This window comes from Nyctereutes procyonoides, unplaced genomic scaffold (genome assembly GCF_905146905.1).
Source record: "Nyctereutes procyonoides isolate TBG_1078 unplaced genomic scaffold, NYPRO_anot_genome, whole genome shotgun sequence".
Lineage (NCBI taxonomy): Eukaryota > Metazoa > Chordata > Mammalia > Carnivora > Canidae > Nyctereutes > Nyctereutes procyonoides.
In genome coordinates this window covers 33707680-33729195 of record NW_026575044.1, presented here as the reverse complement: position 1 = coordinate 33729195, position 21516 = coordinate 33707680, and the positions used below count along the sequence as shown (strand labels likewise).

The 21516-nt window shown below is 38.6% G+C and overlaps 1 protein-coding gene across 3 annotated transcripts in view; it reads right to left on the bottom strand.

Annotated features, from left to right (window-relative positions):
- The window catches only part of CDH2 (cadherin 2), a 214773-nt gene that overhangs the window by 167592 nt on the left and 25665 nt on the right, over positions 1-21516 (bottom strand). For 2 of the 3 annotated variants that reach the window (XM_055323454.1, XM_055323451.1), the window contains exon 2: positions 16687-16798. In XM_055323454.1, coding sequence (XP_055179429.1) covers positions 16687-16798 — 112 coding nt within the window. Of the gene's footprint in view, positions 1-16686; positions 16799-17540; positions 17591-21516 lie in introns of those variants that run through there. The other variant, XM_055323453.1, reaches the window with a different exon arrangement.

The following is a 21516-nucleotide window of genomic DNA, read 5'->3' as shown; positions in this document are numbered from 1 at the left end:
ACGGAATCTTTATTTTTAAAAACAGCTCTTTACACCATTTCCTCAGCTAACCAGACATATAACCAAAAACAAAACAAAAAACAGTTCCAAAATTCTGAGAAAGCAATGTCATTTCAGTTCAATAAATACCACCTAATTTGTTGACAGAATGACGTACACAAAATAGCTCAAATAGAATATTCAAAGTTCTACCGTATTTGACAGTGATAATTTCCTTTAAGTTTCTTCTGCCTTTTTCACAAGCCTACTATTATGTAATAAAATTTTTTTCAAAAATACTAAAATTTATGTTTTCTGTTAGGAATTTGCTATAGACTGAATATCTGTGGCCACCCCAAATTCTTGGGTTGAAATCTATTCCCTGATACATGGCATGTGGAGGTGGGGCTTTTAGGAGGTGATTAGGTCATGAGGGTGGAGCCCCCATGAAGGGATTAGTGTCTTCATATTAAAAAAAAAAGAAGAAGAAGAAGAAAAAAAAAGGTGAGTTCCTCCACCATGTGAGGACAAAGGGCATTAGGACTTCCCAGGCTCCAGAACTGTGAAAAAGAAATTTCTGTTGTTTATGAATCATTCAGCCTATGGTATTACCTTACAGCATCCCGAACAGACTAAAGGAAAAATAATCTCAGAGAGTGAATTTTCTGTCAATTTTTAAAAATGTAACACTCTTAACAGCTTATGCATCCCTACTCTGTAAGAAGAGAGGCCACAGTTGTAAAAATGATCATAGCAAGGCCCCTGTGCAAGCACACTGCGGGTTTTTAATGACAACACCTCACTTCCCACCTAGGCAAGTAAAAGAAACACTGATAGAATCTTCGCATAGCAACATCTATCACTACCATGGTGATTTTCTATTAAGATCTGACCTAGAAAAAGCCCTTAATTTTCCTTTCTGTTCTATCTTACAATATATTCTTACATGAAAATCAAAATATTTTGGAAGATATTTAGGAAAAAATTGGACCATTTAGAAAGAAAAAAAAATAAGGAGGAAGAAGAAATTATTCCCAAAGCAGTTTCATGTAGTTTAAAACAGTGTGATCCTACAGCCTCGTTAAAATCTCCTTTTACCCAAATACTTTCCACCAATTCAAAATTACCATCCCATTTCCACCTTTCTAAGTTACTAAGTGCTTTATTTTTCTTTTAATTTCCAAATTATTCCTTGCAGTAGATGATATTCTCCTTGACCTCACTACCTATTTCTCAGTAAATCTCCAAACTGTTGTTCAAACTCATTCATGCATTTAATCTACCCACTAGTGTCATGGCCAGGATGTCAGGCATTGTGCTAGGCACTGCGGGTTCTGGACAAATAAGTGACACAGTCTCAATCTCACAGAGATGACTACTATCTCAGGCCCATGGCAGAAAAGCACAGACTCCCTGATCAAAGCAACACCTTTTATTTTTCCACCTTGATATTTCCCCTTTCTGGCCATAACCACATAAACCAGCTTCTTGATCCCCCAAAGTTATGAAGTCTATGGCCTCATCCTGAGACCTTCAACAAAACCCCCTATCAGCTAGGATGCAACTCACTGCCCACAGAAAACTCATCTCATGCTGCCTTACACAATCGATGGGGCTTATCAGCTAACATGACCAGAAGCCCAGGAATAGGAAAAGCTCTGGATCATATTAATTCAGCTGTTCAGTAACTGCATCAAAGGCCAGGTTTCTTTCCTCCTCTCCACTTTGCTGGGAAGTGGATGACTAACAAGAACTCTTGACATTATCTGCTTCTTTGTTTCCACCCAGGGAGGGCGAGAACCATGGAGGGAAAGTGAAGAACATGGGCATTGGGGCGGGGGTGGGGGGTGGGAATGAAGGGACAAAAGATCTAGACATGGGTTGAGAGGAAATACTTCTTTCCTTACACTTGAGCTCATGGTTCCAAAGCATTTCACTGTGGTCAGGGCTATAATGCATCTTCCCTAGAACCAGAGGTGGATTAAGCTTCTCCTAAAGCTACGAACTGTGTGGGGTTGCCAGGAGTAGACAGCCAAAGAGTAAATGAGGACGGAATCTCAGGAGAGGTCACTGTGATGTCTATTACATAACTGACTTCACACAAAACATTATTCATCCACTTTTTAATGCCTTTAAAGTCAGTTTCATCCATAATGTCCTCTGCAGAATCACTAACTGCCTAATTCTCCTTCCCAGCTCTAGAGAGTCCCCCTCATCAACCAACTCAATCCCTCACTCTGGCACTCAAGGGCCTTCAAGGTTTGGTCCCGTCAGTCTACAATTTCAGGAAGTAATCTCCAATAAAAATCTGCCTCCTGTGTCGATCTGATCTCACACACATACTCCTTATCCATCTCTCCTCCTTATCCCTAAACTGCCATTCTCAAACGGTAGCTCAGCTGCCTCTCCATAAAGTCATCCCTGCCAGATCTGGCCTCTCATTGCTCTGAATTTTCAGGCACACCCTACGGAGACAGCATGGCACATCGGGAAGAGCACAAGAATGGAAATCACACAGACCTGGGTTCAAATGGGTACCACCACTTGTCTTGGGTAAATCCCGTTAAAACTTTTTACCTCTGAATTCCCTTACCTGTAACAACGGATTACCTCTTTTGCCAGACCATTTTATTAAGGACCTGGTGCATCACTTGATAAATTAAAAAAAATCTATTGTCATTATTGAACCATGAGATCCCTTGTTTGTATGTAATCTTCTGATTCTGGTTCTCATGCACCAGGTCTTCACTTAACAAGTATTCTGGGGCAATCAGGAGGAGCCATCTCTATATCTATGTCCAGATAACTGCTGGCCACTGGGTCTGGGCAAAGCCAAGGTGCTGCTTCACGAGGGCTACATCTGTCTTCTATCATCTTCCATAGAAATGAGTTGCTATTTCTTAAGTAGAAAACATTCATGGCATAAGAGTATTCTGGGTGGAATGTTCAAAGTCAAAAAAGGTAGAACCCTGGGTACACTTACTAATACCTCAAGGAAACTGAGTAAAGTTTTGTGATCATTCATGGGAAAAAAAAAAAAAAGAATGGTAAAATGAATGGGCCCTGGCAACACGAATTTTCAAACACCAAACAGGTAGCAGAGTACTGGCAAGTGGGGGATGGGAAGTTGAAGATACATGTCATGCCTCATCAGAACCAGCTTTTATAAAAAAAAAAAAAAAAAAAAAAAGAACCAGCTTTTATGAGAAGCACTGACCTCATAGGTAGAGGGGAAGGACCGTATAATGGAGAGAAATCAGAAGACAATATCCAGACCACATTCAGCCACTTATTAATCTTATGATTCTAGGTGAATCACTTCACCTCTATGAACTCAGTTTCATTAAATGAAAATAGAAATGTTCCCCTACCACATACCTCTACTGCACCTCCTTGTCCTACTTGACTCAGAGTTTGCAGCAGCTAAATAAAATTTATTAAATTTCTGAAGAAGTATAAAAAGCTATGCAAGTACAACGCATTTATAAAAAACCAATGTGAATGCCAAAGGTAAGGTAATTCTCACAAATTTCAATATAGCAATGATGAAATCCACATTGCAACTACTAAACATCATATATGAATAACCAGCAAAACAAAGAATGCATCTGTTCTTAATTGCCTTGTTTATTTAAACGGCTGCCTGAAAAATGATAAATTACAATTATTATTTGAGATGCGTTAAACAATTAGGACATTTAAATGGAAGAGTACCAAACCTCTGACAACAGGGCACTAATATGGACTGAGAATTCATGCTAGCTGCTAATTTGCTAATCATTAGTGGAGCGACAATACTGTACCAGAGCTTTATCAGTTTGAGTAGTATGAGATTACCTCATAAGGGACCATTTTCCTACAACATAAATGCAACAAGATGCTTTACTAAATGTCTTCAGCATCAACAGAATAGATGACAAGTCAACAAAAGATGCCACTGCAGATCTTAGTGACTGAACTGAAGGAATAATTACATAGATGCATAATGCGAAAATCTGCAGGATTGAATTTCACAAAGGAATTAGAAGAACAAATATTCGGGGCTGTTGAGATCTTTTCTCTGATTATTTCATTAAGGTGGCCCATTCTTTTTGGCCTTGAAAACCACACAGAGATCCTACACAGAATAATTTATAATTTAAGTGATTCCCACAGATTGTAACTATTTTCCCCACCACCACAACTAGTAAGTCATAGCTGGGCACTGGTATTTTTCCAAAGCAATGCACGCTGACTTCCTTACACATGCCAGAAAACAAATATTTGTTTAATAGAAGTACAGAACGCAAAGACTTCCCAGGCTCTGAAAATTTCCACATCCACACATTCTTAAATTCATAATATCTGCTAATCCAGAATAGTTAATTTAAAGTGAATTTCTGAAATAATAGATAAAATAATAATGGGATGGCCCTTCTTTGTAGGTTTTTTTTTTTAAGATTTTATTTATTTATTTGAAAGAGAGAGAGACAGCGAAAGAGAGCACAAGTGGGGTGGAGAGGCAGAGGGAGAGCAGGCTCCACGCTAAGCAGGGAGTCTGACATGGGGCTCAACCCCAGGACCCTTGGGATCATGACCCTAGCCGAAGGCAGATGCTTAACTGACTGAGCCACCCAGGTGTCCCCTTCATAGGGTTTTAGAATGTAATTTAACAGTCTGATGGGCTGCCGCCTTCAGCCCGGGGCATGATCCTGGAGACCCAGGATCAAGTCCCACGTCAGGCTCCCTGCATGGAGCCTGCTTCTCCCTCTGCCTGTGTCTCTGCCTCTCCCTCTCTCTCTCTCTCTGTGTGTCTCTCATGAATAAATAAATAAAATCTTAAAAAAAAAAAAGTCTGCTAAGTAAAGTCAAATGCCAATGCAAAAGGAGAGCATCAGGAAAACCAGCTGATGTCAGACGAAAATCAAAGGCACTATCTCCGTGCTTCATCTCTGGACAAAAACACCGTTAGTTAAACTACAATATCAGCAAGCAAATGAAGCAGCCAGAAAGGAGGATATTTCAGCAGTAGGAATTAACTGGAAGTAGAACTTGTGAGCCATTCTCTTTGCCATCATTTTTTTTTAACCAGGTAAGTGCAGAATCTTGGTCTAGTTATTCATTCACACTTTATACTAGAATTTACTATTTTCCTTATCTGAAGATCTGGTGAAATAAATATCAAGATGTTTAAAAACAAACAAAAATGTAATAATAGTGTATATAGATATGTTCTGATCAATCATTAACATGAGCAAAGGTTTTATCAATGTCTATTTTAAATGCAGGTAGTATTTGTCCAAAGACAGAAAGTAGGCTTCCCTATTAAAAAAAAAAAAAAAAAAAAGAGGAAGTAATGTGCAATCTCCTAGGTGTAAACTCTCTAAAAATCCATCTGATCTGTATTTCTGTCATGGATATACATATTAAATCTAACTATGTCCATTTGGTGGAAAACCATCTCGATTTGAATCACCTGGAGTTCACTTGTCATGCATGCGTGTTCTTAGGACTAAGACTTCAAAATCTGGGATAGGGCTCAGAATTTGAATTTTAACAAGCTCCCCCCAGGGCAAACCTCAAACACCTCAAAATCTGAAAAACAATGAGACTGGCTTAAAAAAAGTTAAAATAAGAGAACTTTGGAAGAGTTAGTGCCAGCACTTCTTAATAGAGATGCTAGGAACAAAAGTTACACTGGAAATAATAAAAGTATATAAATAGTACAGAATCATGTAACAGTCAATTTAATAGGCAGTGCAATTAAAATCTGATGAGTTCTTTTGATAAAGGGATACTCCTTCATACTACCAGAAATCTCAAGATGAGGTGAAATGACACACTGTCACAAAATAGGATCTGCTCCTACAGTGGGGGGACTGGAAATGCATGACCTGGTGTTAACAACACCAAACATGGCCGGCTTTCTCGGTTTCATTCTTGATACAACTTAGATTATGAATATTGGCATCAAAACTAGATTCCACTTGGAAAAAAGCCTTAAAAGACATTTTCCCCCAAAGCAACAGCAAAGTAAAGCATCCATAGAAGGAACTTCATCCACACTGAAGAAGGAAAAATAACAGGTCAAGGTGACAGTGACTTTCTCTTACAATTCAATAAATCCCAACCAGAGTGCTCTATAAAAGTTTCAGCAAGGAACAATTGAAGAAGTAAACCTGAAACTCCTACAAAGACATGATTCAAAACACAAAGTTACTGAGGGCTTCCCCCACCAAAAAAATAAGAGTGCAATTCAATTTTCAAATTTTCAATTTGAAAATGTAATGGATTTTCCATAATGGGTTCACCTTTGTTCTATGTTCTACCAGTTTAGGGGACAACTATTTCCTGGCATAGAAGTCCTCAAGATGAAACAGAAACTTTGTAACAACTTAGATGTGATTTAAAAGATATATGCATTCTTGAAAACAGATATATTTTTTATATTTTGTTAAAGTTAATGAAATTCACTTTTCAGTAGGAATCTGAAACAGTAGTAAGTGGGATGATCTAAATCCCTTGTTATTTATACCTTCATACATCTACAACAGGCCTTTTCCTCATGCCTGATGTTAAGAAATTTTATTTAAGAAAATCATCGGCCATGAACTGAAATACAGTTTTATCATGTCTCTTGAGGTTGCTGTAGGCTGCAACTCATTAACCCCCTTTTGGTCATTTAATAATTTAAAGTGTGTATGTGTGTGTGTGTGTGTATGGTTTACTCCATCGATTTGGCAGCTTTTGTCATCTAAAACTTGTAGATGTTATCGTACACCCTTTGTTCAAATGAGGATTTAAAGTAAGTACTGGCATTGATTTCTGAGGTTACTATGTGTTTGGGTTGCCAGTGGGGTCTCCAGATGATGTTGAAATGAGGGCCTTTTTGAAAAAAGAATCAACTTACAGGTCTAACATTTGAGTTCAAAAATCAATTTTACAAGTGCAAGATGGTACGCAGTTCATCTGAAAAGCACCCAGGAGTTTTAGTGAACTACAGTCTTCACAGAGGCCAACAGAATGATGCAGCGGGAAACAATGCCAAGTTCACTCTGGGCTGCGCTAGAAGGGCCGCATCCATACCAAAAGCAGGAATGTCCTTGCCACCTGGGCAGGACACAGAAGGTATGAGGTTGGTGGTGGAGGGAACCTCAGTTTCCTCTACTGAAAAGAGGGAGCAGACCAGAATGTTCAAACACTGCCTAAGAGACCACTTGATGTTTAGCTGTGGCAGAGAAGATTCAAGGAACCAAGGTGATGGTGTTCAGGTTTGTGAAAGACCTCTACATGTTAAGTTCTTACTATAGGGGTTTCGGCTGTCTTGTTGACCACCACTGCCTGTTCCTGGAAGAGGCCTGACATACGACAAATGCTCAGAAATACTTGTTGAATGAAAAATGATGAAATGAATGACCTCAGAGCATAAGAGAATATACTTGCTGTTCTGTATGGTGCCAAAAGATTAGACAGGCACCAGTGGGTAAAAATTTTAGGAACATATGCTCCAGTTAAACTTTTTAAGAAACCACTTTTTAACAGTTAGAGCTCTCCAAAGACGGAGCAGACTTTGTAAGGGAGTGATCTCCTCCTCATTTGGGGGAAGGGAACAGCAGTGGTATTCTTGCAGAAACTGGATAACCATCTGTCAAGGATGCTACAGCAATGAAAACACTGTTTACATCATCGAACACCACAAGGGTTTCATTTTTATCCTATCTGCCATTTCTGTAGAGCAAACCTTCTGCTGACATGAAATCATCAAGCTGAAATGAAGGATTTTAAACCATTTTAGGAGTGACTCAACAAAATGTGTTAGAGTGGTTCCCAAATGCAGGTACATAAAAACATCTGTGGAGTTTGTCATAAATACAGGTTTCTAAGTCCCACTTGATCTCATTTCTCTAGTCAGCTCCGTGACATTGTCATAGCAATTAGCTCCTCTCTTCAGCACCATCACCATCCCCCACTCGAGTCTGTGCCGTCACCATGCAAACCCATCAATCCCTTCTTAAAAAAATATCCTCGATTAACCCTGCGTCTTTCTCCAATAACCACCCAACTTCTCTCTTCCTTTTAAAGTAAAACTCAATCTGTATTCAGCTTCCCGCCTCCACCTGACTGTTGAACACACTCAAATCAATGACACTAGTTACTCCATGTTGCACTATCAGTGGTGAATTCCCAGTCCTCATTTGAGCTGATCCTCCACAGCAGCATCTGGCACAGATGATCATGCCCTCCCTTTAACACATTACTTCACATGCTTTTGAAGAAATCACACTTACTGATTTTTATCCTACCTCCCTGGCCACTCTTTCTCAGTCTCTACTTCACCCCTTAATCCTGACTTCCTAACACTGGAGTGCTCAAGTTCTTGATACGAAACCTTTTCTTTACTTTCGTTGGTTTTCTCTTCCTCACACTGGGCTCTTTAGTGATTTCAGCCTGGATCCTGGTTCTACTTACTGTTTATACACTTAGCACTACCCATTCGGCAGCCCAGCTTACTCCACTGAACCCCAAACCTGTATTTAAATGTCCCTTTGACATCTCTGGTATTCATCTCCACAGTTTCAAACCAAGTTCCTGAGCTTTTCCATCACAGTGACAAACATCCTTCCCAGCATTCAGACAAAACATCCAAGAGTCATCCTTGACTCTGTTTACACACCATCCATCCAAGCCATCAAACCCCATACTCAGAGAATATACTAGAACTTTGACCTCACACCATAGACCAGAATTAACTCAAAATGGGTCAATGACCTATATATGTGTTAAAACCATACAAATCTTAGAAGAAACAATGGAATAAACCTTCATGACCTTGGATTTTGCAATGGATTCTTAAGATACAACACCAAAAGCAAGAGCGACAAGAGAAAAATACAGATAAATTGGCCTTCATCAAAGTCAAAAACTTTTGTGCATAAACGGACATGATCAAGAAGGTGAAAACACAACCTAGAGAATGGGAGAAAATCTTTGCCAATCATGTACCTGTTGAGGGTCTAGCATCCAGAATATATAAGAAACTCCAACAAAGGAAAGACAAAAAACAAACAATCCAATTTAAAAATGGGCAAAGGACTTGAACAGACATTCCTCTGGAAAAGAGACACAGATGATACATATGAAAAAAATACTCAATATCAGCAATCATTAGGGAAATGCAAATCAAAACCACAAAGAGGTATCACTTTGCATCCACTAGGATGGCTACAATCAAAAAAATGGAAAATAACAAGTTTTGGTGAGGATGTGGAGAAACTGGAATCCTTATATATTGCTACTGGGCATGCAAAATGGTGCAGCTGCTATGCAAAGCAGTTTGGCAGTTCCTCAAAAAGTTAAATGTAGAATTACTATATGACCCTGCAGTCCCACTCCCAGGGATATGCCCCAAAGAACTGAAAATAGGTACTCAAAAAGTGTATGTATACAGATGTTCATACCAGCTCTATTAACAACAGCCAAGAAGTGAAAACATCCCAGTGTTCATCAACCAATGAAGAAGTAAATAGTTTACAGACAATTTTTAAGCCATGTACATACATATGTACATACAATGGATTCCTATTTGGCCATAACAAGGAATGAAGTATTGACATGCTACAAAGTGGATGAACCTCCAGAACATTATGCTAAATGAACGAAGCCAGATACAAAAGGTTTATGGGACTGGGTGGAGGGAGACCGTTTGGGAGAAAATGCTTAATGGATAAGGGGTTTTACTTTGAAGTGATGAAAATGATTTGGAACTAGACAGAGGTGGTGGTTGTAAAACATTGAAATGTACTAAATTCCACTGAATGGTTCACTTTAAAATGGTTACATTTATATTATGTGAATTTCATGTCAATAAATTATTTTTAAAACTATTCAGCATCCAACTCTTCTCCTACCTCTACTGCTACCACATTGGTCCAAGCTGCCGTATATTCTCACTGACATCATCACTAGTCTCCTAAGTGGTCTCCTGGTCCCCTCTTATCCCATTTGTTTTTCCTGAACACAATTGCGAGAATGATACTGTTCTGAAAGCCTGATCGTGTCTTTCCTCTGTGAAAGCCCTCTAATAACTTTTTACCTCCTCATAGTGAAAGCCAAAGTCCTTACAAGGCCCCACACAACGTGGCCTATTATTGCTCTTACCTCACCAGACGTCATCCCTGACTAATCTGTCCCTTCTTCTCTCCACACAGATCATACCAGGCTCCTTGCTGCTCCTTCAACATTCCAGACACACTCCTAGAAGCCTCAGGGCCCTTGCACTTGATGTTTGCTCTATTTTGAATGCTCTTCCCTCAGATATCTATAGCTCTTGGACCATCAGTTCTTACTCAAATATCTCTTACGCAGTGATGCCTCCCCTAAGCATACTATTTAAAATGCTGAACCACACATTCTCCCTATTTCCCTTCTCTGCATTATTTTTCTCCATAGCATTTACAGCATCTAACACACAGTAAATTCCATATATTTACTGTGTCTATTTTTTACTCCCTCCTAGACGCTTACTAGAGAACCTAAGGGACCATGAGAATTGTGCTCTCTGATCTTAGAAGGACAGATTTTAAACCACTTGACTGCCTGCTTGCTAATATGTTTGCCTATGTGAATGGTGACTTACTTTCTTTAACGCAGACTGGTTGTGAGTTTGTGAGAGAGCAGGCCTTACCTACTTCAAATCACTGAAGGCTATAAATAACTGTTAAAGGACTAAGGAAAAAAAAAGTGACCACTCAAGCTAGCTTATCTTGGTTTGCAGCATTGCATTAAAAAAGATGGACCTAAAATACATCAAAAGGGATATAAAAAATTCCAGGTATTAAATAAAGTCTAAATGATACGATGAAAACAAGGATGAAATTTCTTAGTTCTTACGTTGATCTTATTACATCCTTAATTGCTCTTCAAAAAAAAAAAAAAAAAACTGCCACGCAATATTAAAACAAGGTCTCCACCCCTGAGAATCCACATGGCTGTATTTCATTTGTAACTCCTTAGAGCTAATCATAATATCCAAGAGAACAATCCCAGTACTTGATCCTCTTCCCACCATCATTGGAAATCAGTAAAGTTCAAGTGGCTAGCCAACTTTAGAAACAAGATGTTTATAAACCTGCCTTTCAAATATTTAAAAACATTTACACATTCGATAACAAAAAATAACAAAAAATACATGTCAAAATTTAAAAAAAAATTAAAGCAAAACCAGGTTTTCACAATTTAATACAAGTCACAAATACAGCCAGCTACTTAAAATAAAGATGGCTTCCCAACTCAATAACACATATACAAAAGTACTCATATTTATTTAAAAAGTAGTGCAGTTAAAAAAAAAAAGTAGTGCAGTTGTAAAGTCCTGCTAAAGTAATAAAAAATATTTTAGTACTGTCATCTAAAGATACCATACACTACAGCTTCCTCAGAGCTTGTGAATGCAGACAAGCCTCAATCAGTAAGTAAACTAATCTAAATCAAATTCCCTCCAGTTGAAAATAATCATCATGTCCTGCCCAGAGTTGGTGAGTATAAATGGATTACTGAAAATATTCTTGGTAATTGCAGGTTGCTATTTATGTTGACCAGAGTCGGAGGAGTTTACTTAGTGAAATGTCTAAAGCACGCAGACCACCAATGCGCAACATACAGGAAAATCACTCTTGACTTCCACCCTAAAAACAGCCTGGATCTTCTCTGCAATGTCACGGTGTGGTTGTTATTTCATAGTGTCAGATACACTGCTGGTGACAAAATGAAAATTTATGATCGCAGTTATTTTATTTTCAGGTAATATGCTACCCCAAGATATTTTTCTAGTTCAGCAGAGTAGAAGATAAATACTAAAAGCTAAATATTATTTTTCAAAGTCCTAAATTTTTCTGCTTGTAAACAAGTATGCACAAAATATGAGTGGTGACAATAATTGAAATGTCTTTTTTTAATTATAGGGAGCTCTGCTTTCCTTGTTGTTACCAATTCCCAAGCATGTCTAGTAACACACAAGTCATGGTGTGAAGTGGGAATATAGAAGACTGGCTCTAAGATGAACTTGTCACAAGACACCTGGCCAGTTGTTAGCTCTCACTCTTTCCTGGGTTATGCCATAACATTTTATTCTGCATTTTAATCATCACTATCACCAGAATTAAATTAGGAATCAGAAAACCCAAGTTCTGGGGCACCAGGGTGGCTCAGTCGGTTAAGCATCTGCCTTCTGCTCAGGTCATGATCTCAGGGTTCTGCAACTGATGGAGCCCATGTGGGGCTCCTGCTCAGTGGGGAGTCTGCTTCTCCCTCTCCTTCTGCCTCTGCCCCCCACTTATGCCCTCTCTCTCTCTCTCTCTCTCTCTCTCTTTCTCACTCAAATAAATAAAATCTTTAAAAAAAGAAAAAAGAAAACCTGGATTTTAACCCCAGATCCTCAGCTACCCATCTAATGAGTTGTATAATCACGGGAAAAGCCTATAATCTCCCTAGGCGTCAATTTGCTTTTCTGCTAAATTAGGGGAGGTGGTATAAATGCTTTTCAAGTGGAACAGAAAAAGACAAGGTAAAAATGAGTATCCCAACATATTACAATTGATCCTAACTTATAAAGGCAAACACAGAGAATACCACAGGATAAAAAAAAAGGAATGTTTTTCACTTGAGGGGAAATAGAAAAATGAAAAAATTACAGAATTAAATGGCCATGAAGATGTAGAAAAGAACTAACATACTTTTAGCCTTGGAAAGAAGTGTCCTACAAAAATGTTAAAAAAAAATTACTGTCAATAGTCTAAGTTCCCTTTGGCCTAGTAATTCTACTTTTGAGCATAAACTCTCCAAAAAATATCCCTAAAGAAAAATCAAAGTTCTCTAAAAAAGCATCTCCATAGCAGCACTATATGTAAGAGAGAAAAATTGGAAACAACCTGGAAGTGCAAAAATAGAGGCCCAGTTAAGAAAATCTGGTTCTGCTAACAAAATGGAACAAAGGTCTATATGGACATTTTTTAATACTGAACTATTCTCAAAAGAGTGGAAATATTCAACATGGTATCACATGCAATGTAAAGGTTGATCGTAGAATACATTTTTATTTATGATGTTATAGAAGACATACTGATGACACCCGGAAGAGAAACTGGAAGGACAGAAGTAGTTCATTGGGTCTTTTTATAAAATTCATCACAACAGCAAAACACAAAAGACAGATGGGAGGAAAAGATGCTCTCCACACTACAGCCCAGCTTTGACATTTTTATGCGTCTTCTACTTGGCTTCACTAACATGACCAATACCAAGTTATATTTTCATCTAATGCTTGATGTCATCCAAGCACTTTCATGAAGATCATGTTGTTTTATTTTTTGAAAAATTGTCATCATTCATGACACCTCTACACCAAAATGTACAAGTTCGGTACAAGGACTAGTGTGCCAGGGATGTATCTTTTGAAACCATACTAAATATATTGTTGGGCTCCCCTAACCCCAAACGTCATCAATGAGAAATCAGAGGAAACATCAAGAGTAATGGAATTACAATTTCAGTGGGTGCTTATAGACTCGAAGTAAACTTTAATACAGTAGAACTTGGGGCACCTGGGTCGCTCAGTGGTTGAGTGGCTGCCTTCAGCTCAGGTCGTGATCCACTGGTCCTGGGATCAAGTCCTGTATCAGGCTCCCCGCAGGGAGTCTGCTTCTCCCTCTGCCTATGTCTCTTTGTTTCTCATGAATAAATAAATAAAATCTTTTAAAAAATACAGTAGAACATGCCATTAGGCAAATGCCTTAGAGAATTATTGTATATGTCTCATGTACAATTCTTTCCTTAAACACCATAAATCACAAAACCTGACAAAAGTGGTGGGCCTAACAATAGATCCCTTCTAGATTTAGTATATGCAAGGTAAATGAACTTACTACAGTGCACAGAACTCATGAACATAGTCATGGCATAGTATTTGGGTTCAGTGGACAGATGCACTTTTGTGTTAATAGCCCACTAAAAACTCTAAAAAGATATGAGGCACAAATATATAATACTTTTTTTAAGATTTTATTTATTTTTTATTTATTTATTCATGAGAGGCACAGAGAGAGAATGAGAGGCAGAGACACGGGCAGAGGGAAAAGCAGGCTCCATGCAGGGAGCCCGACGCGGGACTTGATCCCTGGTCTCCAGGATCACGCCCTGGGCCAAAGGCAGGAGCCAAACCGCTGGGCCACCAGGGTTGCCCTGTATAATCCTTCTAAGTAACAATTCTCCAAAGGAAATATAACTGGCGAAAACACTCTTAAAAAAAAAAAAAAGTGGAGGGCAGCCTTGGTGGCTCAGCGGTTCAGCGCCACCTTCGGCCCAGGGCATGATCCTGGAGACCCGGGATCGAGTCCCATGTCGGGCTCCCTGCATGGAGCCTGCTTCTCCCTCTGCCTGTGTCTCTGCCTCTCTCTCTCTTTCTTTCTCTCTCTCTCTCTATCTCTGTGTCTCTCAAGAATAAATAAATAAAATCTTTACGCCTGCCTTTGGCCCAGGGCGCGATCCTGGAGACCCAGGATCAAATCCCACATCAGGCTCCCGGTGCATGGAGCCTGCTTCTCCCTCCCTCTGCCTATGTCTCTGCGCCTCTCTCTCTCTCTCTCTGTGACTATCATAAATAAATAAAATAAAAAAAATTTAAAAAAAATTAAAATCTTTAAAAAAAAAGTGGATATTTCACAAAAGCCTGTGTAATAAGTGTTCTTTCCTCACCCAAAAACATTTTTTTCTACTAATCAATATTTTGAACTTTATATTTTAAGCTTTCAGGCGCTGGCATCCTTTAGCATATTCAATGAATGATAAAGAGAAAAGTAATGGTGTGGCAGAGAGAAATGGTTTGAAAAAAAGAAAGCGTAATGATAAACAAGGTAACAATTACGCATACCAAAGCATCTAAGTTCTATCAGAGACTGTGATACGCACTTCTCTCGATGATAGGTAGAGCACAAAGTTAAAAGTAGTTTGAATCTTTCACATTTACAGCACTAGCAAAATCCCAGTTTCTAGGTTATACTGAAAAGACCCTGGCAAGCAACTATGCCCAATTTCTACTCTTTCCGGCATTACCTAATAATTAGAAAACAGGCTTTCATTTTCAAAACCATTCAACATGCCAGTGTACTTCATCTTAAATCAGTGGTTTCTAATGACAAGCCACGTGTTGATTTGTAAAGAGCTTTTAGGAAAAGAGACTAGGAGAATGAATTATCCATTTAAAAATGAATCTCAGAAATAAATTGCAAAAATGCAACAAATCCCACTGACATATTTTCTCTGAGTTATTCTAGAGAAGCGTTATCGATACATCTTTTTCAGTACTCAAATAATATTCACGGGTCACGTAGGTCCTAGGAAACCTCACAATAATTCACAGATTTAAAGAAAATGACAAACATGCAGAAGAACTCCAAGACTCACAGTAAGTTAAACAGAATCTACACTTTTGATTTGAATTATACCTCTATCATGTCAACCATTACCCACTAGATGAGGAATTCAGTGTGGAGACAGACTAATTTAACATTTACTCATTAAAATACCACGTTTTAAGGTAAGGGCACAAAGATGTCTTTTTAAAAAAAACAACTTCAGGAAGAACACATAGGTATAAGCAAATCACAATTAGAATAGAAATGAAAATAAAATGATAATCTTGCACTAAAGAACCTTAGTAGCTAAGAGCCCATTTACATTTCAAAGTCCTCTGTCTATGGTATTCTTAAGTATTATACCACTAAGGTTTGTCAGTACTGCAGAGACACTTCAATTAAGGCTGTGTGGTAGAGCCCTGTGTAAATTAATTAGCGGAGGCTGCACGGATTTTCTAAAAGGAGCTCTCTAAAACAGCCTTAGAGATATGCACAATTTGTGGGGAATAACAATCTAAATACAACTCACTAATCAATTCTTCCTGCTTTCACATTTCAATGACATTTTCTGTAATGATAAATAAGTCCATGAAAATACTACTAACCAAAATTTTATTTGCATTCAATTAGAGATAAAAGAAGGGGCTTTCTATTTTGCTTAGGATACTCCGAGTTCTATTTCAGATTTTACCTAGACTTACTGGCATGATTACCTCAATGAACTTGATCCACATTTAAATAGGAGATGTGTCTGTATTTGATATTCACATATGTTAACAACTAAATTAACAATCTAATAATTTCTATAAACGATGTCATAAGGAAAATATGTTCTCATGCTCTTGCCTCAAGACTTAACCTGCTAAGTCATTCATTATAATTTACCTATTACTAAAGTTTGATATGTTTTATCAAAGATAATATCATAGTAATTTCTTCATTTTTTAAATTCAAAATATTAAGTGGATTTTTGCTGTAAATAATTTCTAAAACCGTTAGAATCAGATGTTTGGCAAATATCTTCCAAATTAGTAAAACATATGCAGAAAAAACTGAAAATTAATTACACAATGGTTTCTACTATAAATTAAAAATGGAAGAAATCTGAAGTTTTCAAGAGATTAGGAGCCTTCCAATTATGTACATAAGAGATTCATAAGCTCTTCTGTAATCCTAAAATAAAGTCCCTACAGTCTCATTATACTGATTGTGAAAAATTCATACTTGTTATACAGTAGAGATGATTTAGAGACTTTTTAATGGCTAATTTGTTTCAAGAGCAAAGACACTGTATGTACAAATATATCTTCTGAGATAGTACCATTGAGAAGAGGCTGTCCTTCATGCACATCTTGGGACAAGACTGCACTGTAAACATCTTCAGGAAATCCAGTCTTGCATAATGCGATTTCACCAGAAGCCTCTACAGACGCCTGCAACACAAGAAAAAAAAACGTGTGCAATGATTGGTACCTCCTTCAACTGAGAAACATTCCACTTGGCATAAAGCCTCAATTTTTCAGCTATCTTGTACAAACAACCCCATTGTTTCCGAACGGTTACAATAAAATGTAGAGGGCAAAGGGTTAATCTTTTTGATAACTGGAGTAGAAGAAACAAATCCCACTTGTCTTGTCCAGTAAAATCTAAATAATACACATTCTAAGTTCTTCTAAAGACCGCACATTTCCATTAAAATGGGCATTGTGATTGAGAAATTTTCAAGTGGATCTGGGGGTAAGGTAAGGGCCAGTCAACTAGTTTTTAGGCTCCACAGATTACCATGGCCAATTTAACTTTTCAAGAAAAATGTATGCATTCCAGTATATAGATTTTTATACTCTCATCCAGTTCTCTGGCTATGAAGTTTGTTTTGATATACCCTGTTCATTAAAAGACAAAACTACAATATACTTACTGCACGATATACAGTATTTTTTTTACCAGGTAAAACCAATCAATCAGAAGTATATATTTCTCTGATTTGAAGGGGACAGACTAAAAATATAAATAAAGATTAATACAACTGTTTTCTTTTTATACTTAAAAATTAGAAAGCCTCTCTTGCCATCTTCCTATTATCACATACACAGCTAACTACCCAGTGTGATTAGAACTCAATCATACCAAAAAAAAAAAGAACTCAATCTTAACAAGCGCCATCTAACCACTTACCTCTCCAAGTTAGTGTCACTGTCTTCCAGCCCTACTGACTCATCACAGCACTCAACAGAACTCGTGCAGCGCTTACATTAATTATAGACCACTTCACCCTGCCCTCATGGGCATCCAGAGACAGGAGGAAGCAGAGGGCACAGAGGCTGCCAGAGGGACTGCCATAGCTGCGGGGCCAGCATTAGGAGCAACTCGCAGTGGTGAGGAGAATCAGAAATTGGGAAGGAGGAAGAAGTCCCAGAAAGCAAAGGAACTGAAAGCAGTTGTCAAAGCAATACCACACAGATTCACAATTAAAAGACTACCTGGATTATGCATGAGAAGTTTTGCAAATACTAAAGTCACAAAAATCCACACTAATATAATATTTAAACTGTTCTTTTCAGATCTAGGAAAATAAAGAAAAAAGTAAATTTGAACTTCGTTAAATATTACCCAGTATTTAATCTCAAAAAAGTATTCGGGACAATAGTGAGATAATAGTTCAGATGCTTTAAATTAGCAAACAGTTTTAAGCCTCTTATGTGCAAGAAAGGACTGTATCAAGTCAAGGATCCACCCCCTCATGTAGGTGTTAGTGGAAGCTGGTACAGGCACAACTGGAGTGCAGTTTGGACAATTCTAGTGAAGATGAATGTGGATCTATCCTAGCCTACATGCTAGGTATAATCCTGGGGAAATGCCTATGGGTGCTCCAGTCAATATACACAGGCATGTTCACATGTTCATTGCAGCAGTTATGACAGCAGGACCTGAAGACTACCTAAACATCCAACAAAATTTTCACACTGCCAAAAAAAAAAAAAAAAAAAAAGGAACACTCAATACATTAGAAAGGAAGAATTGGAGCTACATTTATCCACAGGGTTCCATCTCCAAACAAACAAAAAAACAAGTAGTCAGTTTTTTTAACATCCATGCAACACTGCAAGAGAAATTCAATTATAAATCAACCTAGGGCTGACTATTATTTTTTGGTTAATTTCAGAAATCTGTTTATGCAAAACTATTAGACAAAGCACTCTGTAGCATAAATCTTGCAAAAAAAAATTAAAAGCATGATGGATGCCTTCATTTTATACATAAAGTTTAACACTTTATGTATAGATATGAAGATGTCTATAAGATGACGTGAAGTTACTGACACATATAAAGCAGAATATAAAAACGCACAAGGTAGTGATAAACACCAAACAGGACAGCAGCTAACCCCGGGGAGGGCAAGATAGGAAAGGCATCAAGGGTCGTACAGGCGGCTTTGATTTTACTTGTAATAATTCCTTTCTTTCAAAAAGAATGTACAGTAAAATGGGAAGATATGCACAGGAACATGGGTACAAATTATTATTATTCCTCATTTATCCTGTACACACTATGTATTTCATAATAAAGAGAAAATATTAGGAGATAAGTAAGAAGTAAGGGGTAGGGCTTCCAACACCCATCACATTTGGGACACTGGATGCTACTTTGATTCTTGCCAGCTGGAAATATCCAGGCGCTTGTACTAGGCCTGGCAAACAGCAGGCACTCGATAAGTAAAAGCTTTTAGCTAACCAAAACAACTGAAGAGAACTCCCCCGTTCACCATATAAAATGGACTGATGTGTTGTAAATCTGTGTCCCACTGACGGGTTAGAAGTCGGCCTCTTCACCTCCAGCCCAGGTTTCTGCAAAGGGAGACCGTGGCAGGGTTCCAATTGAGGAAAGGTGGGAGCAGAGCTCTGGAGGGGCAGCATGCGGTAGACAGGGGTCACGTTCCAACATGGCCATTCAGGCAGCGTGCACCTGGATCAGCACCCAGAGATCCATAAAGTCTAAAAACTAGCAGAAAACTGTAACCTTCTCTTTAGTTCTACTGCTACTGTTTTGTTTTCCAGTGGATCTGCCCTAAGGTGGAAGAATGAGCAACAACATGCTCCTCATGCAAATTCACAGGAATGGAATTTCAAGGCCAAATAAAGTCCATCAGGATTTTACTGGGTATGTTCACTTCTGAGTTTCTATCTTATTTCAGTGGAGGGAATTTCTGTCCTCAACATGTTTTTGTTTTTGTTTTTGTTTTTTTTAAGATTGTTTTTATTTATTCATGAGAGACACACAGAGAGAGAAAGGCAGAGACACAGGCAGAGGGAGAAGCAGGAGCCATGCAGGGAGCCCGACGTGGGACTTGATCCCTGGTCTCTAAGATCACACCCTGGGCTGAAGGAGGCGATAAACCGCTGAGCCACCCGAGCTGCCCTGTCCTCAACATGTTATCCTTTGCTCAACCTCTCTGCTCTGCTTATCAGGAAAGGGGGCCTACCTGCATTAGGTGGCTGTGAGAATTTCCGAAACCGTGTCGGTAAAGCACATACTGGCTTTACCAACATTAAATACCCATGGGATTCATATATTACTTTATTTTATTTTCTCTCTTTTTTTTAAATATTCTATTTATTTATTCATAAGAGACACAGAGAAAGGCAGAGACATAGGCAGAGGGAGAAGCAGGCTCCCTCTGGGGAGTCTGATACAGAACTCCATTCCAGGATCCTGGGATCATGACCTGAGCCAAAGGCAGACAGTCAACCACTGAGCCAACCAGGTGTTCCACTTTATGAGATTTCCATACTCACTTTTAACAACTAAAACTTTTCTAAATTCTTCTTCCCAAGACAAAATGGATTGTCACATAACATGCTGCTATTCTATAATATGTGTGTGTGTTTTTTTTTCTTAATAACAGGCTCCAAAAATTATTAAATGTATGGGCACATTTTTTATTGTTGCAGCTGGGGAAGGGGGTACTCCTGGCTTGTAGTGACTGAAGGCCAGGGATGCTGCTAATCAACACACAATACACAGGACAGCACCCACCACCGAGAATTATCCAGCCCAAAATGTCATAGCACCAAGTGCGAGACACCCTGTTCCTTAGCAACACATGAAAACTGGGTGTCCATCTACCCTTTAACTACCCCAGTAGTGGGAAGGTCACTGTCTTTTCAAACGGTCCACCATACTCTTATTGGAACATCCTCCTTTTCAGAAAACCAAAGCCATGCCACTGTGGCTTGCCCCACATTAACGGGTCACTCTGTGGACCCAGGATGAAGCTCTAAAAGTTTAAAGAAAGAAACCTTTCCCTCAAAAAGTACTCTGTGGTACAAGGAGAAGGTTGTGAATCACACACATTTTCCTAATTTTTGAATAAGGTAGGGGTCAGCAAACATTTTTCTATACAGGGCCAGATACTAAATATTTGAGGTTCGACAAGCCACAGTAACTCTGTTGAAACTGAGTTCTGCTGTTGCAATGCAAAAGCAGTAACAGACAATGGGAAATGAATGAACATGGCTCTATTCATTCAAATAAAATTTTATTTATAGACACTGAAATCTGAATTTCATCTAATTTTCAAGTGGCAAAAACATCCTTCTTTTGACTTTCTAAAAGCATTTTTAAAAACATGAAAGTCATTCTTGACCATACAAAAATGGACATCAGGGCTGTAGTCCACAATCTCTGGAATGGCATGCTAAGATTTATAAAACATCACTATCCCAACTAATTCTCACAAGAGTCCTTGGGGGGGGGCGGTGAAATTATTCTCATTTTACACACGAGCAAACAGGTTCTCACTCAGAGGAGTGGTGAAACACTCAAGACCTCACATCTAGAAAGAAGGGGCAAGTTACTTACTCTACAATCTTTCCAAGGAGAACAAATAATTATAACACAATTTCTTTCCAGAAACTCGTACTGAGATCTATTTGCCAATGGAAACAAAACCAGATACCCTCACTGCCTTTATAAGAAGCTCAAGGCTCAATGTGGGAGCAAAATAAAGAAGTAACTGCAATAGAAGTGTGACCAGGAGGTAGAGACCTACAGAGCCCCCCTACAGAGAGGGGCCCGGGGGCCTCCCATGCAGAACCCAGGAGTAGTCAGGAGGTGTGGGGTGGTGGGAAGCCATGCCAGGCGGTCCCTGTTG